The sequence below is a fragment of the Salmo salar genome, chromosome 19 (assembly GCF_965601325.2).
Source record: "Salmo salar chromosome 19, fSalSal1, whole genome shotgun sequence".
Classification (NCBI taxonomy): Eukaryota; Metazoa; Chordata; class Actinopteri; order Salmoniformes; family Salmonidae; genus Salmo; species Salmo salar.
In genome coordinates, this window is record NC_138309.1 from 52,928,586 (window position 1) to 52,955,633 (window position 27,048).

At 41.3% G+C, this 27,048-nt stretch overlaps 1 protein-coding gene and 1 long non-coding RNA gene across 4 annotated transcripts in view; both read right to left on the reverse strand.

The window, feature by feature from the left end:
* The window catches only part of LOC145862305 (uncharacterized), a 37,314-nt gene extending 21,060 nt beyond the window's left edge, over positions 1-16,254 (reverse strand). Inside the window, exon 1 of the long non-coding RNA XR_014381629.1 lies at positions 16,034-16,254. This is a non-coding gene — a long non-coding RNA (uncharacterized LOC145862305). The remainder of the gene's footprint in view (positions 1-16,033) is intronic.
* A 6,426-nt stretch (positions 16,255-22,680) lies between these two features.
* On the reverse strand, positions 22,681-27,048 carry LOC106578980 (protein phosphatase 1 regulatory subunit 3C-B). 3 transcript variants are annotated; one of them, XM_014158343.3, is made up of 2 exons: positions 26,826-27,048; positions 22,681-25,582 (listed from the first exon to the last, which is right to left on the reverse strand). In XM_014158343.3, the coding sequence occupies exons 1-2, from the start codon at positions 26,837-26,839 to the stop codon at positions 24,634-24,636; spliced, it is 963 nt and encodes a 320-aa protein (XP_014013818.1). In that variant the 5' UTR covers positions 26,840-27,048; the 3' UTR covers positions 22,681-24,633. The 3 variants fall into 3 exon arrangements, with proteins under 3 accessions (XP_014013818.1, XP_014013820.1, XP_014013819.1); XM_014158345.3 differs by having other exon boundaries at positions 26,701-26,838; XM_014158344.3 differs by lacking the exon at positions 26,826-27,048 and adding an exon at positions 26,351-26,686.

Consider the following 27,048-nt stretch of genomic DNA (forward strand, 5'->3'; position numbering starts at 1 on the left):
TAAGGCCTTATACCAATTAAAGAGGGAAAGCTCTGAGTAATTTCATCCCACATCTGGTTGATTGGTGGAAATCATAATCAGATAAACAACAGTTTAATCTTCCCACCAGGGGTGGACTGGCCATCTGGCATTTCAAGAAAATATCAGATGGGCTGGTACATTTTTTGCCTCGTGGGCCTGTTAAATTTGGGAGTTTTGAGCAAAATGATCATTATCTGGCTAATAATGGAGAACTCGAGGAATAAAATGGCCTGGTGTGTTAAAAATGCCAGAGCCGATTTCTGGTCCAGGTTCGCCCCTGCTTCCACCCCAATGCCCAGAGAGAGGCTGCAAGCTTGAGACTTATTTATAGCAAGTTGTTATGGAAACTGTATTTTGGAAACAGTCCCAGTCTACCTCTGATTCATGCACAGAGTGGAAATATACAATACCAGTCAAAAGTTTGGACACACCTACTCATTCAAGGATTTTTCTTTATTTTTACTGTTTTCTACATTGTAGAATAATAGTGAAGACATCAAAACTATGAAATAACACATATGGAATCATGTAGTAAGCAAAAAAGCAAAATATATTTTAGATTTTAGATTCTTCAAAGTAGCCACCCTTTGTCGTGATGACAGCTTTGCACACTCTTTGCATTCTCTCAACCAGCTTCATGAGGTAGTCATCTGGAATGCTCTTCCAACAGTCTTGAAGGAGTTCCCACGTATGCTGAGCACTTGTTGGCTGCTTTTCCTTTACTCTGCAGTCCAACTCATACCAAACCATCTCAATTGGGTTGAGGTCGGGTGATTGTGGACGCCAGGTCATCTGATGCAGCACTCCATCACTCTCCTTCTTGGTCAAATAGCCCTTACACAGCCTGGAGGTGTGTTTTGGGTTATTGTCCCGTTGAAAAACAAATGATAGTCCCACTAAGCGCAAACCAGATGGAATGGCGTATCGCTGCAGAATGCTGTGGTAGCCATGCTGGTAAGTGTGCCTTGAATTCTAAATACATCACGACAGTGTCACCAGCAAAGCTCCCCCACACCATCACACCTCCTCCATGCTTCATGGTGGGAACCACACATGTGGAGATCATCCGTTCACCTACTCTGCGTCTCAGAAAGGCACGGTGGTTGGAATCAAACATCTCAAATTTGGACTCATCAGACCAAAGGACAGATATCCACTGGTCTAATGTCCATTGTTCATGTTTTTTGGCCCAAGCAAGTCTCTTCTTCTTTTTGGTGTCCTTTAGTAGTGGTTTCTTTGCAGCAATTCGACCATGTAGGACTGATTCACGCATTTATTTTGGCTGCAATCTGAGGTGCAGTTAATTGCCGATTTCTGAGGCTGATACTTCTAATGAATTAATAACCTCTGCAGCAGAGGTAACTCTGGGTCTTCCTTTCCTGTGGCGTCCTCATGACAGCCAGTTTTCCCATAGCGCTCCATTTTTTTCGTGAATACCCTTGAAAAAATGTGAAAAGTTCTTGAAACTTTCCGTATTGACTGACCTTCATGTCTTAAAGTAATGATGGACTGTTGAATGGCTAGGTGTGTCCAAACTTTTGACAGGCACTGTACATTAACACAAATCATCCTGAATGGCTATTTCTGAGTCTGTCATGTGTAAGGGTAATGTTGCAAGCCATTACCCATAGGCCACTACAGTGGCTTGTGAAAGTATTCAGCCCCCCTTGGCATTTTTCCTATTTTGTTGCCTTACAACCTGGAATTAAAATCAATTTTGGGGGTGTTTGTTTCATTTGATTTACACAACATGCCTACCACTTTGAAGATGCAAAATACATTTTTTTAAATAAAACAAATAAGAAATAAGACAACAAAAACAAAAAAACTTGAGCGTGCATATTCACTCCCCCCCCAAGTCAAAACTTTGTTGCGACACCTTTTGCAGCAATTACAATTGCAAGTCTCTTTGGGGTATGTCTCTTTTAGCTTGGCACATCTAGCCACTGGGATTTTTTCCCATTCTTCAAGGCAAAACTGCTCCAGCTCCTTCAAGTTGGATGGGTTCCGCTGGTGTACAGCAATTTTTAAGTCATACCATAGATTCTCAACTGGATTGAGGTCTGGGCTTTGACTAGGCCATTCCAAGACATTTAAATGTTTACCCTTAAACCACTCGAGTGTTGCTTTAGCAGTATGCTTAGGGTCATTGTCCTGCTGGACGGTGAACCTCCGTCCCAGTCTGAAATCTCTGGAAGACTGAAACAGGTTTCCCTCAAGAATTTCCCTGTATTTAGCGCCATCCATCATTCCTTCAATTCTGACCAGTTTCCCAGTCCCTGCCGATGAAAACATCTCCACAGCATGATGCTGCCACCACCATGCTTCACTGTGGGGATGTTGTTCTCGGGGTGATGAGAGGTGTTGGGTTTGTGCCAGACATAGCATTTTCCTTGATGGCCAAAAGCTACATTTTAGTCTTATCTGACCAGAGTACCTTCTTCCATATGTTTGAGGAGTCTCCCACGTGCCTTTTGGCGAACACCAAACATGTTCGCTTATTTTTTTCTATAAGCAAGGGCTTTTTTCTTGCCACTCTTCCGTAAAGCCCAGCTCTGTGGAGTGTACAGCTTAAAGTATGGACAGATACTCCAATTTCCGCTGTGAAGCTTTGCAGCTCCTTCAGGGTTATCTTTGGTCTCTTTGTTGCCTCTCTGATTAACGCCCTCCTGGCCTGGTCTGTGAGTTTTGGTGGGCAGTCCTCTCTTGGCAGGTTTGTTATGGTGTCATATTCTTAAAAAAAATATATAATGGATTTAATGGTGCTGCATGGGATGTTCAAAGCTTCGGATATTTTTTTATAACCCAACCCTGATCTGTACTTCTCCACAACTTTGTCCCTGACCTGTTTGGAGAGCTCCTTTGTCTTCATGGTGCCGCTTGCTTGGTGGTGCTGCTTGCTTAGTGGTGTTGCATACTCTGGGGCCTTTCAGAAAAAGTGTATATATACTGAGATCATGTGGCAGATCATGTGACACTTAGAGTGCACACAGGTGGACTTTATTAACTAATTATGTGACTTCTGAAGATAATTGGTTGCACCATATCTTATTTAGGGGCTTCATAGCAAAGTGGGTGAATACATAAGTATTCAGTTTTTATTGTTTAGAATTTTTTTAAACAAGTAATTTTTTTCATTTCACTTCACCAATTTGGACGATTTTGTGTATGTCCATTACATGAAATCCAAATAAAAATGTATTTAATTTACAGGTTGTAATGCAACAAAATAGAAAAAATACCAAGGGGGATGAATACTTTTGCAAGGCACTGTATGTAACCCATATTGTCATGACTTCCGCCGAAGTCGGTCCCTCTCCTTGTTTGGGCGGCGTTCGGCGGTCGACGTCACCGACCTCCTAGCCATCGCTGATCCATTTTTCATTTTCCATTGGTTTTGTCTTGTCTTCCATCACACCTGGTTTCAATCCCATCAATTACATGTTGTGTATTTAACCCTCTGTTTCCCCCTCATGTCCTTGTCGGTGATTGTTTGTTGTATGTTTTGTGCAAGTCATGTTCTGGTGTGCGTCGGGTTTTGTACCCTTTTATATTATTTTTGTATATATTGGTTTTCTGAGTTTTTTAGCATTTATTAAACTGCTCCATTTATACCAAGTTCACTCTCCTGCGCCTGACTTCCCTGCCACCAGCACGCACTCATTACACATGTGTTGTAAGTCATTGCCCATAGGCACCTCTGTAACCCCTGTGTTGTAAGCCATTATCCAAATGATGTTCTAGATAAATTATACGTATTTAACAACTCACATGGTTAGAGTAAATTCTTTCATACTAGTGTATGAGTGAGTGAACAGATTATAAAATGGATACCCCACCCCACTTCCCTTGACAATGGTCAAAGGGTACTGTAGAGTGAACAAATTGTTCCGGAGCTTCCAAGGAATTTCCAGAAGAAAAGGCAGGCAGAAAAACCAAGACGAAGACATTCCAACGAAACACCCTTCCCGACCAACATTTTTTGTTATCTGCCTGTAGCGAGATGGAGTTTTGAAGCCCATTTCCTGCTTGGACTTAGGTAAAAGAAAAATGCTATCTCTCAGGACAGGTAAAGTTGGAAAAACAAAAAACATATCCACACAGTCTGAGTTAGATCGAACCATGTAAATTAAACCAACCTGATGTATTTTTTGTAGCGGACATAATTGTTTTTCTTTCTTCATTTTTGTCATACAGGTACATTTGGTATAAATACTATACTTGTACATTTGGTATAAATACTGTACTCATACATTGGTATAAATACTGTACTTGCTGTTACACAAGTAGCTACAAAATATACTCTTGGGTCTTCTGAGCTCAAACCCAGTGATCACACACTTTTGGTAAATGCACTGTCACTGTAGACCCAGGCGTTTTGACTTGTGTTTAGTTTTACTAAACAGCATAGTGTTAAGAAGAGAAGGCTATGCTCTGGCATGAGGAGCCTCTGGAGGCAGTCTGCCAACCTATCACCTGATGTTATGCAAAGCTATACTTCATCACTAGCACACTGCATGACCTCAAGGGAAACGTGACTGACTCCAATAACGTTAGGACAAATCGACACGGTTGGGTGAGATGACATTAATTAAACATTTTTATAGTGAGAAGATGATCTAGGCATGATCAATACTCATTCAGTTTGAGGCACTTGACTGAATGAGGTAGGAAATAGAACATTGACGCTCCCCTGAATGCATCTTTTTAGAAATGGGAAAGTTTCCAAGCCATATCTGCCATCCCACATTCATCAGTGTCTCTGTGTGGCACAGTCACATTGGATAGAGCCACAGTACTCAGTGAAGCGCACACACTGGGCAGTCAGTCACCCATTCACACCCATCCCTTTAGTGCTGTGCAGGCCTGAGGGCTAGAGCAGGGAGTGCTTTTAGGTTCAGGCTGGTCTACTCTCTCTCTCTGTCTGTCTTCTCTCTCTCTTTCTCTCTCTCTCTGCTTCTGTCTCTCTCTCTCTCTATTTCTCTCTGTCTCGCTTGGTGTGTTTCTCTCTCTCTCATTCAAACCAATTCAAGGGTCTTTATTAGCATGGGAAACATATATTTACATTGCCAAAATAAGTGAAATGGATAAACAAAAGTGAAATAAACAATAAAAAGTGAACTGTAAATATTACACTCAAAGAAGTTCCAAAAGAATAAAGTAATTTCAAATGTCATATTATGTCTATGTACAGTGTTGTAGCGATGTGCAAATAGTTAAAGTACAAAAGGGGAAATACATAAATATGGATTGTATTTACAATGGTGTTTATTCTTCATTGGTTGCACTTTTCTTGTGGCAACAGTTCACAAATCTTGCTCCTGTGATTGCACACTGTAGTATTTAACCCAATAGATATGGGAGTTTATTAAAATGTGATTTTTTTCAAATTATTTGTTTGTCTGTGTAATCTAAGGGAAATATGTGTCTCTAATATGGTAATACATTTGGTAGGAGGTTAGGAAATGTGACTCAGTTTCCACCTCATTTTGTGGGCAGTGTGCACATAGCCTGTCTGCCTACGGCGACCTTTCTCAATAGCAAGGCTATGCTCACAGTGTCTGTACATAGTCAAAGCTTTCCTCAATTTTGGGTCAGTCACAGTGGTCAGGTATTCGGCCACTGTATACTTTCTGTTTAGGGACAAATAGCGTTCTAGTTCTCTCTGTGTTTTTGTTACTTCTTTCCAATGTGTCAAGTAATTATCTTTTTGTTTTCTCATGATTTGGTTGGGTCTAATTGTGTTGCTGTCCTGGGGCTCTGTGGGGTCTGTTTGTGTGGACCAGCTTGCTTCTCCAGGTTAATCTCTCTGTAAGTGATGGCTTTGTTATGGAAGGTTTGGGAATCGCTTCCTTTTAGGTGGTTATAGAATGTAACGTCTCTTTTCTGGATTTTGATAATTAGTGGGTATCAGCCTAAATGCTCTGCATGCATTATTTGGTGTTTTACGTTGTACACAGAAGAGATTTTTGCAGAGTTCTGCATGCAGAGTCTCAATTTGGTGTTTGTCCCATTTTGTGAATTACTGGTTGGTGAGTGGACCCCAGACCTCACAACCATAAAGTTCAATGGGTTCTATAACTGATTCAAGTATTTTTTGCCAGATCCTAATTGGTGTGTCAAATTTGATGTTCTTTTTGATGGCATAGAAGGCCCTTCTTGCCTTGTCTCTCAGATCGTTCACAGCTTTGTGGAAGTTAACTGTGGCGCTTATGTTTAGGCCAAGGTATGTATTGTTTTTTATGTGCTCTGGGGAAACATTGTCTAGATGGAATTTGTATTTGTGGTCCTTTTTTGGAACACCATTATTTTGGTCTTACTGAGATTTACTGTCAGCGCCCAGGCCAGACAGAATCTGTGCAGAAGATCTAGGTGCTGCTGTAGGCCCTCCTTGGTTGGGGACAGAAGCACCAGATCATCAGCAGTAGACATTTGACTTCAGATTCTAATAGGGTGAGGCCAGGTGCTGCACTGTTCTAGTGCCCTCGCCAATTCGTTGATATATATGTGGAAGAGGGTAAGACTTAAGCTGCATCCCTCTCACCCCACAGCCTTGTGAAAATAATTGTTCATGTTTTTTTTGCCAATTTTAACCGCACACTTGCTGTTTGTTTACATGGATTCCCCCCCCCCCCCCCCCCCCCCCCCCTTTTCCCCCAACTCCACTTTCCATCAATTTGTATAGCAGACCCTCATGCCAAATTGAGTCAAAAGCTTTTTTTAAGTCAACAAAGAATGAGAAGACTTTGTTTTGTTTTGATTTGTCAATTAGGTTGTGCAGGCTGAATACATGGTCTGTCGTACGGTAATTTGGTAAAAAGCCAATTTTACATTTGCTCAGTACATTGTTTTCAATGAGGAAATGTACGAGTCTGCTGTTAATGATAATGCAGAGGATTTTCCCAAGATTTCTGTTGACGCATATCCCACGGTAGTTATTGGGGTCAAATTTGTCTTCACTTTTGTGTATTCGGGTGATCAGTCCTTGGTTCCAAATATTGGGGAAGATGCCAGAGCTGAAGATGATGTTAAAGAGTTGAAGTATAGCCAATTGTAATTTGTGGTCTGTATATTTTATCATTTCATGTAGGATACCATCAACATCACAGGCCTTTTTGGGTTGAAGGGTTTGTATTTTGTCCTGTAGTTCATTCAATTTAATTGGAGAATCCAGTTGGTTCTGGTAGTCTTTAATAGCTGATTCTAAGATTTGTAATTGATCATGTATATGTTTTTGATGTTTGATATTTGTTATAGAGCCAAAAAGATTGGGGAAGTGGTTTATCCATACATCTCCATTTTGAATCAATAACTCTTCGTGTTGTTGTTTTTTTAGTGTTCCAATATTCCAAGAAGTGATTAGATTCTATGGATTCTTCAATTACATTGAGCTGATTTCTGACGTGCCTTCTTTTTCCGTAGTGTATTTCTGTATTGTTTTAGTGATTCACCATAGTGAAGGTGTAGACTCAGGTTTTCTGGGTCACTATGTTTTTGGTTGAATAGGTTTCTCAATTTCTTTCTTAGGTTTTTGCATTCTTCATCAAACCATATTTCATTGTTGTTCATTTTCTTAGGTTGTTTGCTTTACATTTTTTGATTTGATAGGGAAGCTGAGAGGTCAAATATACTGTTTAGGCTTTCTCCTGCCAAGTTTACACCTTCACAGTGAAATGTTTTGTCCAGGAAGTTGTCTAAAAGGGATTGAATTTGTTGTTGCCTAATTGTTTTTTGGTAGTTTTCTACACTACTTTTCTTCCATCTATAGCATTTCTAAATATTGTGCAGTTCCTTTGACTTTGATGCCTCATGATTGAGTATTGCTCTGTTCAAGTAGACTGTGCTTTTGCTGTGATATGATAGGGGTGTTAGTGGGCTGACTGTGAATGCTCTGAGAGACTCTGGGTTGAGGTCAGTGATAAAGTAATCTACAGTAATACTGCCAAGGGATGAGCTGTAGGTGTACCTACCATAGGAATATCCTCGAAACCTACCATTGACTATGTACAGACCAAGTGTGCAACAGAGCTGCAGGAGTTGTGATCTGTTTTTGTTGGTTGTTTTGTCATAGTTGTGTCTCGGGGGGCATATTTGGGAGGGAATGCTGTCACCTCCAGGTAGGTGTTTGTCCCCCTGTGTTCTGAGGGTGTCAGCTTCTTGTCCAGTTCTGGTATTTAGGTCACCACAGACTAGTACATGTCCCTGGGCCTGGAAATGTTTGATCTCCCCCTCTAGGATGGAGAAGCTGTCATCATTAAAGTATGGGGATTCTATTGGGGGGATATATTGTAGGTAGCACACATGAGGACATTTTACTCTGTTGAGATCATTTCTTTATTAATTTCTAGCCAGATGTAAAATGGTCCTGTTTTGACGAATTGAATAGAGTGGGTTAGGTCTGCTCTATACCAAATTAGCATACCCCCTGAGTCCTTTCCCTGTTTCACACCTGGTAGTTTGGTGGATGGGACTACCAGCTCTCTGTAACCTAGAGGGCAACCAGTGGGTCTCTCGAAGGGGCATAGGTCTGATCTGGAGGGGCCTATATAGGATGAGGCCAGGGTTTGTTTAGGTTGGTCTCAGCTGGTTGGGGTGTGGCTGGTGAAGCTGTGGTCTGGGTGTAGGTCCTCTTGGCGTGGCTTCTCTCAGTGCAGGTCCTTCAGGAGTGGGTCTTGCAGGTCTGGGAGGGTGTCTCGCTGGTCTGGGCATGTTGTCCATTGCTCTGTTGCTCCTGTGTGAGGTGCTGGGGCTGCGGTTATGAGTGACTTCCTTCAGGGTCCTGGCAAAAGTTGGGATTGCTGCCTTGTAGAGGTGGACCTGGTCGTAAAGGCTGTTCAAGTCCAGGGTGGAGTGGTGGGCCAGGTAAACATTAGGTTTTGAGGCACGGTCCCGGGAAATGCTTGCGTTCACCTGCTGAATGGTGGTGAGGTGAATGTATTTTTTTGGAGCAGGGTGGAGATAACCACATGTGCGTTGTGGAAAGTGGAAGAAGCTTTTCAATCACTCCCTTGAGTGCTGTGGCCACCTGTTCCTGCTGGGCCCTCAGGTCATGAATTAGAATGTGGGTGGGGGAACCTAATCTGTCCCCTGACAACAGCTCCAGGGCATGCCTAGTGTTTGGGCACCAGAGTTTAGTCCCTTTGTGTTTGGGAAAAAGTTTATTCTCTTTAATGTATTTGCTATTTGAGTCAATGAAGAGCACAATTTCTGGTTTTGGGTCTCCTCAGTGGATGTGTGGGGGTTGTCAGGAGAGCTATCGGGGTAGTTGAGGTTGTGGTCTGGGTCTGAGGTGTTCTGTTCTGCTGGCTTCTCTGAGGGAGTGTCCTGCTCTCTGTCACACCTCAGCTTCCTCACCTCCTCCTTCAGTGCTGTTATCTGTGCAATGTGTTTCTCTCCCTCCTCCTTCACTGCATTTAGCTGTGCCATGTGTTCCTCTCTCTCCTCAAGTTCCCTCACATTCCAGAGTGCAGCTAGCTCTCTCAGACAGCCGTCCATCTCCACCTACCGCCCTCCAGGTCTGGTTGGGGGGTGTTGCTGTGCTGGCCTGTTTTGTGGGTATTTTCTGTCTGGATTGTGTGGACTAGCTCTCTGAGCTCCACCATGTCTTTCTCCATCTCTGTGAATTTATCCCTCTCAATGATGGAGGAGCAGTGCAGTTGTGGGACCTGGGTGTGTTCGGTGCTGGGGGGGTGACTATCCTCGTCTGCAGCACAGTTTGAAGAGGTGTGATCAGACTCACTCAGGATGGGGGAGTCATCACCGAGAGAGAGCTTTTCCTGCTGTGCTCTCTCTTTGATCCCGTAAAAGTTCTGCTGGAACTGCTTGATGATGCCCTGGACCATTACCGTCCCAGACTTGTACACGTTGACAGAGGTTGTTTCAATTTCCTCAATGTCTAGTATTGTGAGTTTCCACCCTGGGCCAATAGCCTCTCTCTTCACATAGGGGTAGTGTGCTCTTATAGCACTGTGCCATGCCAGGGGATGGTCTGTGTTAATATAGCACTGTGCCATGCCAGGGGATGGTCTGTGTGGAAAATGAAGTTGCTTATGTGCCCTCTTTGTAGCAGTCAGTAAATAGTGTCTCTGGATTGTCCTTGAGTAGCTTATTTTTGTACTTATTCTGTGTAGTGTTATTTTTAATATCCAAGGGGTACTGTACTGTGATGACATCTGTACAGGGATACGGCATGGCACAGAAGGCTTCAAAGGCCTCTGTATTTGGATGGGGGAGGCTTTGAAACTCTCCTGCCATTGTTAGGCTCAAGAGTTTTCACACATCTCACTTTAGTGCTAATTGATGTTGCAGCCAGGTCTGTTCTGTCCTAGCAGCTTGGTAGACTTATTTTTAAATGTAACCTTTATTTAACTAGGAAAGTCAGTTAAGAACAAATTCTTATTTATAATGACAGCCTACTCCGGCCGGTGCTGCGCCTATTGTGCGCCGCCCTATGGGACTCCTAATCACAGCCGGATGTGATACAGCCTGGATTTGAACCAAGTACTAAGGCACTGCACTGAGATGCAGTGCCTTAGACCGCTGCACCACTCGGGAGCTGAGTATTTAATAAGCTTTATATAACAAAATTACCTAGAGATTATTGTCTTTTAGTTTTGGCTTCAGAAGTAGGTTCAGACTGAACGTTACTCACTCAGTTTTGTGTTGGATGGTATTTCCAGGTTTCCGCTGTGTTTCTTCTGCAGGTTTTGGTTTGTTAGAAGTTTTTTCTTGATAGTCACTGGTAGTAAGAATCCTTTCAGGTAATTTTGTCCAAAATCAAGGTTTTAGGTATGGAATTTTGATTTGATTTAAAGATTTTAATATAGAGGGTAGTATCTTGCATAAGTCCTTGTGTAAAAAAATCTAAATTCATCTAACTATAATTTCTTTTTTTGCAGAAGAACTCAGGAACCCATTCTCTCTCTCTCTCTCTCTCTCCTCTCCTCTCTCTCTCTCTCTCTCTCTCTCTCTCTCTCTCTCTCTCTCTCTCTCTCTCTCTCTCACTCTCTCTCTCGCTCTGTTTCTCTCTCTCTCGCTCTGTTTCTCTCTATGTTTATTTCTCTCTCTTCCTCTCTCTCAGATTCTGTCTCACCAGATTAATCTGCTGTTATTGGTTTAAGAGTGCAGAGAGTTGGGTCATGGCAAAACAACAAAGGAGGCTTGCTTTGCACCTCAGCCTTTATGCCCACAAGCTACAAAACGTCTGCAGAAAAGAGGGAATGAAAAAATAGACATAATCACACCCTTAAAGATGCACTCAAACTTTTGTGTAATTTCAGCCAGTCATTTTGAAAGTGGTGCTCACGAGCCAAAACGGGTCCCGTTGTTGGTATATTACGTCATCCAGTTGTGTACTACGTTATCACTTCCTGTGATATTCATAACAGAATTTTTCAGTTCCTGCGATATGTTACGAATCCAATTCGTGCAATATGTTACACATTTCTTGTGCTTAATATCCCGGAAAGTACCTTTAACTCAGGCAAAAATAAGGTGAATACTGTACTGTGCTGTCATCTCCATGCAGACAATCTCTGCTGCGTTCACATATTGGTGATATATCCTGTTTATCCCACATCCAGTGCTCTCCTCCCCTCCCTCCTCCCCCTGATTCTCAATCTGGCCCAGTTTTAGAAGCTGTTATCCTGCCTGACCTTGCCATATACACATTCGCTGTGTGTTTGCTTAACCAGGAAGCTCTTGTTCTGCATGCCACTGGTAGACATATGAACAACACTGTGGTGACGTGGAAACAATGTTGATTCACCCAGTTACTGCCCAGTGGCAACTTTTCATTTGATAGCTCTAATGGTATGCAATATATATCGGTTATAGGTTAGCTAAGGGTTAGCTTGCGATATGACGAAAACACAGGTCTACATTTCATAGTCTCTGTGGGCTACTGTTACTACCCAGGACACGTTACATTAAACTGTTTAGCATTAAAGGTCATGTCAGAATAGAGCTGATGTACAATATGTCCTGCAACAGGCAGCTACGTTAGGGAATTTAGCACTCAGTGTATGTGCACTGTTTGTGGAATATAAAATGATGTTAATACAAGTAAAGTCAAAACAGATAGACCTTTCTAGGCACAGGGATAAAACACTATTTCCTTACATAACCTTGTCTTCATACTTGACCTAATTGGGGCTTGGAAGTGCTCTTAAAAACCTTGGTGGAATGCAGAAGAACTCCCTCTGGATGCAAATGAGAGCCCATTGAATCAAACAGGCTATGTCTTTGGCTTTTGGTGTCAAAGCCACTTAGTGCTTCTATGGGCTTGATAAGCTGACAAAACGTCCCTTTTGGAAAGACGGGTTGTTTGGCAAATACACATATGGGCTTCCCATTATAAACCATTCTCCATTGTGTTTTAATTTCCTCCCATTACGTCCAATTTGGTGGTTTAAAAATTACTGGTTCAACATTCTACTTTGGCTTTGTGTTGAAGGTCTGTGTGTTTGACTGCTCCACAGAAAGGAGTTGGAACACAACCTATCGTAATGTAGGTGTGATTAGTAAAGTATGATTCACAAACATGTTTACAGCTGGTAAGTGTGACACTCTGTTTGGTTTGCTTTCTATTCAACAAATGGAGACTATTTCAAACAAACGATATCTTTGTTATCTTTTTTTACATTTTAATAATTTAGCAAATGCTCTTACATCAACTGATTTTTCAGCTAGTCGGCTCGGGGATTCAAACCAGCAACCTTTTGGTTACTGGCCCAATGTTCTAACCTCTATGCAACCTTTTGTTATCTGTGTAATAAAAAGGCAATCATTCCTGGTTGCTAAAATTAAAATAGTTTGCCTAATTTCAGTTTATGTGACAAAAAAATAAAGTATAGTTTACAGTTTTATTGTACCATTTAAACCGACATGAAATATCTTTTCCATAACCAAAAATATTTTATTTTCAGCTGTTTGAAGATGGTGTACAAAACCGAAAGTAAAAGACACAAAAACGAAACTTAAGAGCGGAAAGCATAGAAATAGTGCACATAGATCTACCTCTTCTTATACGTGCATTCAATGAGAATGACAGATCTATAACTCACATTTCTATGTGGATTTGGCCGGGTCGCCCAAAAAGTTACATATTACGGCTTTAAGTAAGGGTGGTGTTTGGGATCCACCCTCTCCCTTTGTCTTCACGTTTATTGTCATACAAACCTCTGTTTACCTTTAAGCTATGCCAGAACCATCCATGCCTGGGTAAACTCAGTCCACAGTTCAGGATGTCTTGATACATTCCATTCTCTGGTCTATAAGCAGACTTCAGATCAGGCGCACAGCTGCATGGTTGGAATTATTCCCAATCAAAGATCAACAGCCTAGCAACATGTAAAGTGTGAATACTTCCCTTCTGAGAGGGATTTTACACCCACAGTTCAATCCGTTTCAGGTCATGCAGCTTTCTCCTGTCCTCCACTACCTTCGGCAAGGACAGCAGAGTAGCTTACTAGCCTTCAGGAAGACCCTAAGGCCAGTTTTCCCCATTGCACATGGGCTCAAGATAGGGAAAGACACAGCAAAGAATACGACAGGTTTGCATGATCAGTTCTACTGTATATTCGTCTTTTAGAATAGCTTTTTAACCATCCCTCCATCCATCCACCCATCCATTATGGTAAATGTAAAGTTATAAAGTAAAGAATATGAGAGGATGAAGAATGGTGTTCTTTGATGAAATAGGTTTACAGATGTAGGCATGCAGGGGAGGAAGGGATGGAGGGATATAGGGATGGGGGCATGGGGTAGGATAGTTATGCCCCAATGTTTTCATTACCGGAAAATCCTGGGAGGATTTGGTTAGACTTGAGTGGAGCGTGCCGTTACGCTGAGGCGAAATAAGTGAAGTCTTTGAAAATATGTTTTCAATTTCCCCCTGTGTTAAAGGAATCCCTGTTATCTCTGTGCCAAAGCTCAAGGCTCTGACCAGAGAATATTCAGACACACCTAACTATCGATATGAAATTACTGTAGCTATCTTATGATAATTCTTCAATTAAAGTTTGACCACTTGAACTGGGTCAAGATTAGCATGTATATCAAACTCGGATTTGAAAGTCCAGAAGACAAATCCACTATACGGGGTTGAGGGTCTTGAGGGTTTGTATAATAGTAATTTAGAATGGGTATAAGAGTCATTTTCATTGAAACAGGCTTACGTATGTTAGCTTAGATACATTTTCAGTTGATGAGTTGAAGATTGTAATCTTTGCTTGAACAGGCTATATGTTGATAGTAATATTCGGAGCAAATATAGTAGGCCTATGCAGCTAGAGTGCCTTCGGAAAGTATTCAGACCCCTTCCCTTTTTCCACATTTTGTTACGTTACAGCCTTATTCTAAAATGTATGAAATAAAAAAATTTCCTCATCAATCTACACACAATACCCCATAATGACAGATTAAAAAAATGTTTTGCTAATTTATTAAAAACAAAAAACAGAAATACCTTCACATAAGTATTCAGACCCTTTGCTGTAAGATTCCTCCTGTTTCCATTCTACAACTTGATTAGAGTCCACCTGTGGTAAATTATTTTGATTGGACATAATTTGGAAAGGCACACACCTGTCTATATAAGGTCCCACAGTTGACAGTGCATGTTAGAGCAAAAACCAAGCCATGAGGTCGAAGGAATTGTCTGTCAAAAATCTGCAGTACTGAAGTTCTCCAAGAACACAGTGGCCTCCACATTCTTAAATAGAAGACGTTTGGAACCAGACTGTAATCAAAGGTACTTCAACAAAGTACTGAGTAAAGGGTCTGAATACTTATGTAAATGTGATATTTCAGTTGTTTGCTTTGTCATTATGGGCTATTGTGAGTAGATTGATGAGGGGAAAAAACGATTTAATCCATTTTAGAATAAGGCTGTAACGTAACAAAATGTAGAAAGTCAAGGGGTCTGAACACTTTCCGAATGCACTGTAAATCACAGGGTGAAAATAAATATATAAGGCTATATCCCTATATACAGTACATATGAAGACCGATGGCTTATTTTAAGCCGGGCTTATGCTAGATGGGGCCTTGTGATTTACAATGTAATGACATGGCTGTGAATCTGGAAAGAGAGGGTGAAATGTCAGTTGAATACATTCCAGTCAAATGTATATAATTCAGAAAACTAGGTCCTAGTTACAGTATGTTACTTAACTTTCCGTAACTTAACCTAGTTGTAGAAAGTACTAAGTATGCCTCAGAGTTTTTTTCTGGCCATTTCACTTCAGACATGAGAAATCCCAGCTATGAGGATAAACCTCTGCCTGTGGCCCTTCCTTCTCCATGTTTGAGCCTGGGACATCATTATGGTCAGTGAGATAAGCACGCTATAAATAGAGGGAAGAACAGTGTCTCTGTGGAATGATATAATCCCCATGTTTGCTCTACTTCGGTCCTCACCGGCCACTCTGATGTGAATTTGTGACACATTCTCTGAAGCATATCCACCACAATCCCTGTCCATCGGTTTCAAAACACAAGCAAAAAAATGGCCATGTAAAAGGAAGGATATGAGGCGATGCCATTGCCATACAACAGTGTTTGAGAAAATGATTGTTTTTCTCTAACTGTGAAGAACTCATAATGTTACTTAATAATGCTCTTTTGGGACGGCAGGTAGCTTAGCAGTTAAGAGCGTTGGGCCAGTGACCGAGCCGACTAGGTGAATAATCTGTCAATGTGCCCTTGAGCAAGGCACTTAACCCTAACTGTTCCTGTAAGTCGCTCTGGATAAGAGCGTCTGCTAAATGACTCAAATGTAATTATAAAATGAGAACTCATATGACTGCCTTGCTCAAGGAAATACATTTTCTCAGTACTTCCATGTTCATTGAACATGTGCCTTGCCATTTAGAAAGTGCAGTCATGCCACTCTGAAAGCAACAGGTATGTGCAGTACAGTAGACATTTCTGACTCATTGTGAGAACTCATTCAATCAGAAGTCAACGTTGACTAAGCCGTTTGTCACTCACTCCTTTTCATGTTTCTCACCTGTATATTCGCAGGGCGTGTTGACATTAATGTTTATGGCATGCCGATGTGAAATCAAACCTCACTCTCATTGTTGACATGACAGGCTGGAATTAGATGACTGTCTCAAGTACTCCTGTCTCCTGTATTCCTTTTAAGCAATGAAACTGCATTCTTTCTCAAGAGCTCTGTGACTCTTTCTGCGTGGTTTACATCATACTGTTTGTTTACTTTCTATTTCCTCATGCGATTTCGACATTCCAGAGTCCCAGTAGAGTAGACAGATGTCACGTAGCCCTGTGGGGGTTCAAGAGGTTCGATTTGATCTGATAGAGTGGGGGAGGGGGATCTCAATAATAGGACGGTGTTCCTAATGTTTGGTATACTCAGAGGATATATTTATATTCGAGACTGATATTGTTCATTCTGATATTTCTTACTTTCTTGTTTGTTTTTTGACTTTTTGGATTATGTGTGTATTGTTATTGTATTACTAGATATTACTGCACTGCTGGAGCTAGGAACATAAGAATTTCGCTGCACCTGCAATAACATCTGCAAATCTGTTGACCCGACCAATAAACTTTTATTTGATTTATCATGGTAAACTGCATAAAATAATATCAAACACTCATACAATAACTTAATGTACAGTGTTTCTTCTTCACCCTTTCTCTTTTGTATAACAAAGGCTCTCTGTACAATTACGAGCAGCTACAGTACAGTGCCTCCTGAAAGAATTCACAGCCTTGAATATTTCCACATTTTGTTGTGTTACAGCCTGAATAAAAAAATATGAAATTGAGATTCTGTGTCACTGGCCTAAACACAATACCCCATTATGTCAAAGTAGAATTATGTTTTTATATATTTTTACAAATTCATAAAAAATGTAAAAGCTGAAATGTCTTGAGTCAATAAGTATTCAGCCAATTTGTTATGGCAAGCCTAAATAAGTTCAGGAGTAAAAATGTGCTTAACAAGTCCCATAATAAGTTGCATGGACACACTCTGTGTGCAATAATAGTGTTTAACATGATTTTTGAATGACTACCTAATCTCTGTACACCTAAGGTCCCAGAGAATTTCAAACACAGATTCAACCACAAAGACCAGGGAGGTTTCCCAATGCCTCGCAAAGAAGGGAACCAATTGGTAGATGGGTAAAAAAAATACTAAAAACATTGAATATCCCTTTGAGCATGGTGAAGTTATTAATTTACACTTTGGACAGTGTATCAATACACCCAGTCACTACAAAGATACAGTTACTGTGAGGAAGGAAACCATTCAGGGATTTCACCATGAGGCCAATGGTAATTTTAAAACAGTTACAGAGTTTAATATCTGTGATAGGAGAAAACTGAGGATGAATCAACAACATTGTAGTTACTCCACAATACTAACCTAAATGACAGAGTGAAAAGAAGGAAGCCTGTACAGAATAAACATATACCAAAACATGCCTCATGTTTGCAGTAAGGCACTGAAGTAATACAGCAAAATAATGTGGCAAAGAAAATTACTTTATTTCCTGAATACAAAGCGTTATGTTTGGGGGCAAATCCAACACATCACTGAGTACCACTCTTCATTATTTTCAAGCATGGTGGTGACTGCATCATGTTATGGGTATTGAAAAAGAGAGCCACCAACTGGTGGTGGACTCCAATGGAGGTGCCGGTTTAGATTATAAGTGCACCTGACCTAGCGTCCCGGTAAGAGGACTGAAATGACCAGTAGGAGAACACACATTTATTGCCACACTCAAGACGGGCACACACACACAGCAAACAGGAAGGAGAATGGGCTACTGGAAGTGTTGTAATAATAGTGGTTCCAAACCTGGGCTCCAAAATGCAACTGAAGAGTTCAAAGATTATGTTGTGGGTTCTCCTGCTCCTGGCTAGGCCACTGATTGGCTGGCAAAGTCACATGACACAGGTCAGGAGAGAGTTGCCCTTAGCAACAGAGATTCCAGGGGCCAGAGGTGTGAAATCGGGGGGGTTTGTGGGGGGGGTAGCCTCTGCTGGGCTGGAGCGTTTCTCTCTAAAGTTTGTGCCTCTGTGTCCCAGGGCCAGAGAGAGGGTTTGAGAGAGTTTTAACAGGTATGCATGTCATCAGCAAGGACTAGGGAGTAATAGAGCTAAGCACAGGCAAAATCCCAGAGGAATCCCTGGTTCAGTCTGCTTTCCAACACACTCTGGGATACAAATTCACCTTTCAGCAGGACAATAACTTTAAACACAAAGCCAAATCTACACTGGGGTTGCTTACCAAGACAACATTGAATGTTCCTGAGTGGCCAAGTTACAGTTTTGACTTAAATCAGCTTGAAAATCTGTGGCAAAACTTTAAAATGGCTCTCTAGCAATGATCAACAACTTGACAGAGCTTGAATAATTGTTTAAATAATAATGTGCAAATGTTGCACAATCCAGGTGTGCAAAGCTCTTATAGAACTACCCAGAAAGACTCACAGCTGTAATCGCTGCCAAAGGTGATTCTAACATTTATTGACTCAGGAGTGTGAAATCTTACGTATGTAAATTCAGTATTTCTGAATTTAATTTTCAATAAATTTGCAAAAAATTGTTTTGGGGTGATAAAATTAAATCAATGTAGGCTGTAACACAACAAAATGTGGAATATTTCAAGGGCTGTGAATACTTTCTCTAGACACTGTAGCCCAAGACTCTGTAGCCCAAGACTGACTAATGTGAGTGACAGTTGACATTTAGATTATTCTTCCACCATGCCAGGCAGCTGAGGCATGCGCCAAGAATAGGTATAATTTGCAAGTAAGTAACAAAGAAAGCTCAGAGAAAAGCTCCAATTTAAAATGTTACAGAGCTTCGAACATTGAAAATGATTTTTTTAAGTGGATAACATTCGTTATTGTGTGCCGTGCTCTATGATGTGCTCATCTCTAGTGATGTCTACCAAACTTGATTATCATCTTTTGACCCTTAAATATGTCATTACATTCTACATGAGGGCTTGACAAGACGAAACAGGAGACGAGGTCGTAAACATGATCTGGCCACAGCATGTGACATTAAGACAAAGTATGTGTTACACAATCAGTTTCCACCTCTACCGATGTACAGTAAAGGGGTATCTTGGAGATGTGGCCCACTCACCAGTCCATGTCACCAATATCACTAGGAACAGAGCTGGCCCATTAAGTAACGGACATTACAACAGTCACTCAGATACACTTGACGATTGATCAGGAGTTACTATGCTATGTTACGCCTATGGGGTAGTGTCTGGTATTTTGGGGTTGACTGACGTTATTAGTAGGACTTATTAGTAGGACACATTCTCAGCCGTTGTTTTGTAAATCAGAACTCTGTATCAAATGAACGTTCTGCTGTGGACAACTTGATAATGAAGAGATAATGAATGGAATTTTAATCATGTGTTTGTCTGCCAATATGCCATGTCTCGTTAGACAATCACAGCTACAATGCTTTCACATCAGAGTGGAGTGTATCAAAACCACATGAAGTAAATCCAAATACTAAGAAGAAAGAGTGTGGGAGAGGGCAAGTGCTTCTTTCCAGGGTGATGAAATGGCTGACACATTGCACTGTGACGTGTACTAATGAAATGACCTAGTGAAAGAACAGGAAATCCTACCTTTGTAAGGAAATGCTATGTCTACACAAGACTGACATTTGACTGATAGGCATAGTTCCATAGACTTGAGAGGAATTCTTTCATTTGACCTATGACCTCTACCAGAAATAATATGCAATCATTTCAGTTGACAAAGACTCCAGTAAGAATGAATTAAGACAGACCATTAGATTGACAAATTAACATAATTTTCATTTGCAATAAGCAAAAGGGAAATGACTCAACTCTGTCAGTAAACAATGATGAAACATCCCGTTTCTCAAGAACCTGGTTACAAACACCTTGGCTTCAATGTTCAAGCTGATAGTATCAATACTGAGTGGGGGATTTTCTGTAGAGAACCACTGACAACTCCAAATACTATGTCCAGCTGCAAGGGACCTGTTACCGTGTCTGGAAATATTTTGAATTGTAATGGGATTCAAATTGATGTGTCGTTATAACACCATAAAGTCTGGAAACATTACACTCCATAACAACTCATTCAAATCATCTGATGAGTAACCAAAGTTAACACACACCTGTCAGGCTATTGGGCTCATTCACAGGGAGCGAATAGCAGAGGAGCCATTCTGAGGTGCTGGCTAAGGTGAGGCGTTGGCAGTGTAAAGGGGTCTATTGGTATGAATGAGTAGGAGTAATATGACATGTCTAATAGTAGAGTGACTGGACAGGGAGTATCGCCCACAACTGCTGTCAGACATACCTGACCTTTTGACCTGCAAAAAGGCGACGAGATCCATGGACTCTTAGCTTAGTTGCTGCAAATCTTGCATTTCTACTTATAGTAGATTATTATGAGCAAGTTATGAGAAAGTTGGACTACCTAAGAAAATGCAGTATTATCGTAATTTATTACCTATTTACTATAATATATGAACTGTAGCAATAACAAACATAAATATCACAGTAGTAGAATTGTGGTACTATGTTTGGGCTACTCTGATAAGTAAAAATGTTTAATGCTGTTTTTGAAACTGCTTTTGGGATACCCAGGAAACCCAGTTGTTTTTTTCTGTGTTCAGTGGCCTATGAGGATGATTGCTCTAGAACAGAGGAGGTATTTTTAGTTAGTCAGTCAGTCTGTTTTATCCAGCCATCCCAAGGACTGTAAGGCATCATGGGAATCAGACTCAGACAGTAAAGCACAGCAGTGGGTCACTGTTCTTTACCCAAGACCCCTAAATAAAATGTCAACAGAGCTCACTGGACCATGCCGTTTATGTCCAGCTGTAATTAGAACATTTTCAAGCCCGATTGGGGCCCCTGGAGAGGAGGCCATGAGATGGACCATGTTTGATTCATCACAAAGGCTTGCTTTGTCCACCTTACTTGTGATAGCCTTGGTAAGTGTATGTGTGAAATGCTATGTATCCATATGATCTTATAGAAGTGTCCTATGTTAACAAGCAGATGATATCACCTAAATTAATTTCAGGATCCCATTATTTGCAGGGTAGGCGTTTGCCAAATCCAACAATGTTTTTGTACTCTATTGATCTGAACTGCAATAGTAATATTTGGTGTCTGATATTTGTACATCTGTTCACGTGCTGATCGATGCATGTGTTTGGTGTATTGACCCTCGATCTCTGACCACCAGAACAAGACGAGACCAAAAATAAATGATAAGCCTCAGCCAGGGGACAGACCACTCTATGCTATCAAGAAAATGCTTCTCAGTTACTTTAAGCAGGAGATCTACAGTTGCTCCTTGCTTTAATCAATCTAAACCTGAGTCACTGACTCGCTCAATTCAACTCTGACCTTCAAACAGTAAACACAGAAGCCTCCTCACCCTACCTATCTGGGAGTTTTCTTTCCCTTCATCTCTGTGACTCAACAGAATGCTCACTTTCCAAACTATGATTAATGCCAAGTCAAACATGCCAAGTTATTCCAGGTCAGTGCATCCTGAAGAAAACAGAATACCTCAACAGCTTTGCGGGCAAACGACTAGCAGGCAGTGCTAAATGTTTGCACACACCGTCTGCCATCTTCTGAGCTTCTCTCTGTCTCTAATAATATCACCGACCTGTCTGGTCCTGTCTGGACCCGTCTAGTGTATGCTCAAACATCTGGTAGCTCATCACCTCTTGGTTAATGAGGCATCTGTCTGTCCAGTGCTGTCCATTAACCTCCCTGCATAGCTATTCGTCTCTTCAGCATTCTTCAAATCAAATCAAATGAGGCTTTGCGCGCCGTGCATCACGTGACACTGGAAACATAGTGTACCATCTAGGCATGGACCAGACCCTGACCTACTGCTCTCAGCTATGGTGACCACATTTATGATGCATCCATTTAGAGACAGTCCCGAGGTTTCTGGATGTTTGCGTTTGTTCTAAATTCTCTTAACTGCTTGAATGGGTCAACCCTGTATATATGAACTTTGTTATAAGAGTCACACCACTTTAATAATTTGTTCACCATTTAGTCACAAAATGTAATTAAGGGCTCTATATCAATCAGACCCACTTTAGCCAACATCCGCATAGCAGTTGTTTTGGCGGTGTCGGAGGTGGAATTGTATTAGAATTGTCAAACCCGCAAGAGGCTTTTGGCATATCTAAAGCGGACCATGCCATTGGCTGCACGCAGTTGCATTACAAGAACTCCCACGCAGCCTTGTTTACAAGTTTGAACACTGGAATGGGAGATGTAGTCTAGTTTATTTCATTTAATGACTTTACATTTAAGCGTCATTATTTCTATATAGCCTACACTTCCTTGTTCTAAACTTCTAACGCGAGTGGGACAGGTGTGGCTTCATGACAATGATCAAGAGCAGCTACTCACCAATTTGACAGCTCCAATGCAGTTCCACCTCCGACATTGCCGAAACATCAGGCATGCGGGTTTCAGCTATCGCCGGTTAATGCTTGATCTGATTGAATCTAGGTCTAAGGAGGTTCTACTTGAGCTTAGACAATGGTATTGGCTGAGAAGGTGATGCCAGCCGGATAATTCCTCTTAGAAAATATATTCGTTAACCTAAAATCCAGATTGAAAAGTCAAGAGTCTTTCACACTATAAACATTAGATTTTATTTCTGAAAGGAACAGAGAAAACAGTAAACCATTTCACAGAGAGACCCTTCCTTGCAGTAGAAAAAGATGCTGGCGGTTAGACACCATGTCTCGTGTCATTGCCCTTTGCATTCTGCCTCATGCTTATTTACACTTCAACAAACAAAGCAGCTGACAATGTTCACCACTTCCTGGTAAACTCTGAAGCCTCAGACCCAAGGCATAGCCCTCTAACACTGACCTCTTTTCCATTCATTTCCCTTTTAAACACTTCCCTTACTTAGTTGTACATTCCTTAAATAACATCCCCACTCTCCTCACCCTCTTTCCCCTATTTCCCATAGGAGCATTCACATACCACGGGTTCATGAAACACATTGAAGATAGAATAGCACTTACATACAGTAGCAGCAAACATTAAGAAGAGAAGGTTAGGAAGAGCATATAAAGTGTTTGCATGTAAAGGCTTTTCAAAAATACAATGGACGTATGTATGAAAACCTTTGTGCAAAAAAAAGGTAGGTGCTCCATTTAGGCCTACACCGGCCTACACCTAATTGATAATATGCTGGGGTATAGTCATGCATATTTACCTGTATTGCTTTTCTTTTTTGTTTACCTGAAAGTCTTCAATCAAACGGTGCCATGAAACACTGAAGCAACTTCAATATGAAGTTCGTCATGTTGTACCAAATTATTCCACTTTCAACGTCTCATTCTTTCACATTCTCACATTTAAAAAGGCATACTGTATTTCGGTCAGTGTAAAGACTGCTCTGGAACTGTCAACCATGTCCGTCAACATTCGGGCGACTTACGTTATACTGACATTTTGATGGCTTACCATATGTCTAACAGCAAGGAATAGATCCATCTATTACAGGGCAAGTAAAGCTAACTCTGTTGATATAAAACTCACCAAAACAGATCTCCATGTACAAAATGCTAAACCTCCTTTGAAAATATTCACTAAAGTGCAGGCTCCCAAATCTGGAGTTATCGTTCTCTTTTTGAAAAAGCCTTGGAGCTGGATTAAATCCGTATAGCTGGAGTATCACGGCAGATCCGAGTTATAGCGCGATTGAAATGTAAAGGCAATGTTCCTACGTTCGTGGAGACTGCATTTACGATAAACGTTGCATATGTCGGCTCAATCGGAAATTACCTTAAAATTTTAACAGATCTTTCGCGATACGGAATCCAGTCCCTACTCGCTGTGTATACAAGTGGTGAAGTAATGCCATTGTATTACAAACAGTTTAACCTCATCCCCAGGCTCGGATTTCTGGCGCATAGAGTAGTCTCGACAGAGTGAGCGGGCTGGTGGCCGAGATTACAAACAGTTTAATGGTCAATCAAATTAACATTATAAAGGAAGGCATCTATGTTACAACAACTCATGATTTACCAATTTTTTTTAATTCACTACAAAAATTGTGTACACTTTTAAAGTCTAAACCAATTTCTAGATATCTCAACCTTAAAATGCCCTTCGCTATCTGTCGTTAATTCTAGCTATATTTTTGTGGCTATGATGGCATTTTACCACAATGCTTTATGTTGAGTACTGGTCACAGTGATTAGGGTGTTAACTGGATGATAACAGATGCTTACAGGCTCAAACTGTTGTTTGTAGATTTCTGTACCTTCACATATACCCCATAAACATGAAGAGAAACCCATTCTGAACCTTTCCATTGTAATGACAAAACAAAAATGCCCACTAAAGCCCCACAGTGACCTGAAATGTTGAGATGTGATTCACATATCTTGAACATCTTAACTGTTCAGACTGTGGTTATATCTTCACTGTTGAGGGGGGTCAGCCAGCACTCTCATGTGTACATACTGTTAAATGTTCTGTTGTCACTCCTCTTACATCAAGCAATTGGGAGTTGATTCTGTTGGAGAAGCTTGTGTATTTGTCATAAAAGCCTTGTTGTTGCTTCACCAGTATGGGGTTGTATTCTCTATGTGTCCCCAGCTCTGCCATTCAGGGAAGAATCCACTGGACGTCCTCGGGCTCCCAAACTGGTCAAACTCCATCTCCGGCCTCTTGCCGTCTCTCTTGAACTCCACTGGTGCGGTGGTCTGGATGATGGAGTTGCTGGTCTGGTCTGCGTCTGTGTCGTTGTGGAGCAACTTGTAGTTCTTCTCATCGTTGTTGTCCCAGTACGTCTGATCCTGGGTGTTGAAGCATAAGCAGAACTCCACACGCTCCTGTGAGGGCACAGAACTTGGCAGGTCGACGGTGAAAGCGAAGGTGTCAGTGTCCAAACAACCGTACACATTGTTTAGGTACGTACTAGCAATGTCCGTGTGGGTTTTCCACGAGTCAAACGTTATCCGGATGGAGACCGATTTCTCAAAGCTTACATTCCTGACTTTCACGGTGCCGGTGAGCGACCGTTCCTGGAGTATGCAGTTTTCCAGACACACTTGGTTCTTCTTGAGCCGGTTCCTGAAGTCCAGATAATCTGCAGCGGGCTGTGGGAAATCCAGAGTAAAACATTTCTCCACGGAGACCTTGAGGCCAGCGGTGGCATTGGCCAGGTCAGACAGGTCAAATTGCAGGTCAGACAGTGGGTCCTCCTCAAACTCCTTGAACACGTGGATGGCCGTTAGGGACATGCCTTTTGAATCGGCAAAGACCACCCGCTTCTTCCCCTTGGCCCTGGCACTCTTCCATCCCAGGCTGGAGTCCTCTAGCTGCTGCTTGGAGCTGATGCATGGCCTCAGTGGTTTGTAGCGGTTGACCAGGTTTCGCGATCGGCAGTCCTCGTACGTGCTGAGGAAGCTGCGGAGGGGTGGAGAGCTTGCCAGGCAGATCCTCATGGCTACATCTACTGGCATGATAGGACCTGGCATTGGCCTGGGGTTCAACATGTGGAGGACCCTGTTGAAAAAGAAGAACGCACCAGACAAGGTTAAAGGCAAAATAGTTATCTGTTTAGGTGAGACTGAAAATAGTAAAATGTGGTCCAACAAAGTAATGGAACTTGTGTCAGAATTCTGATGTTCCGAATGCAGCTGTGAAACGCTGACCTGATTTCACTGGACGTGCTACCTTCTCCCAGACCCCTGCTGACGTAGGTCATTAATTGAAGAGACCTGTCATCCAAATTAATCTGACACAGATTTGTAAAATATATAATACATTTGTTCCTGGAACAGTTTGAAAATCTACACTGACAATAATGCTCAAAATAGTTTACAGCAGGCTATAATTATTTGTAGGGAGCTATATTGCATAATTTAACAATTCTAACAGGCCTAATTATTTTCTAGAAAAATAATTAAGCAATAAAGCACAAGGAGGTGTGGTATATGGCCAATATTTTTTATTTTATTTAACCTTTATATAACTAGTCAGTTAAGAATACATTCTCAATATACCATGGCTAAGGACTGTCCTTATGCACTACGCAACACAGAGTCACAAACCCCTGAGGTGCCTTATTGCTATTATTAACTGGTTACCAACGTAATTAGTTAGTTAGAGCAGTAAAAATACATGTTTTGTCATATCCGTGGTATACGGTCTGATATACCACAGCTGTCAGCCAATCAACATTCAGGGCACGAACCACCCAGTTTACAATAAGCAATAACCTACAAAAATGCAGAAAATAAATAGCTTTCAACCTATAAAGTTTTTACTCACACTAGAAATGGCTTTAACACATACAGGTTTAAGTTCGTAGCAATGATTTGGGCAGTAGCCTAGGGCAGGGTTTCACAAACTCGGTCCTGGGTGAAAACATTTTGGTTTTTGCCCTAGCACTACACAGCTGATTCAAATAACCAAAACATCATCAAGCATTGATTGTTTGAATCAGCTGTGTAGTGTTAGGGCAAAAGCCAATACGTCTACCCAGGGAAGGGAGGACAGAGTTTGGGAAACACTGCACTATATCATGGCCAGTCAATAAAACAATTAAGAAACAATCTCCAAGGTAAAAGAAAACTGGTCAGTGAGTGAGTTAATGATATTTCAGCCAGAGGTAATCTCACCTGGCATTCAAAAACGTTTATATTTAAGTAACGTTTCATGTTCTTTCATTGCGCAGTTCAAAATAAATGTCCCATCTATTTACTGTGCATCGAAGCGCTTCATCTTTGACGCACTGTGAGCTTACCTTGTGCAATTCATTGGAAAGACAAAAACGTTAAATGTTGCTGGTGAATAAAGGGACTAACTTTTTAAGAACTAAATCGAAAAAAAATGTTATTTAGCCATTCCGATGAAATATGGTTGAGTTTCCTGAATGCTGCGTGGCACGCCCCCTTCCCCTCTGCAGTCCAGCTGTACTGTTAATGGCCTCAGCGTTTTCAATCGGTAGGCTACAACGGACGATTTGC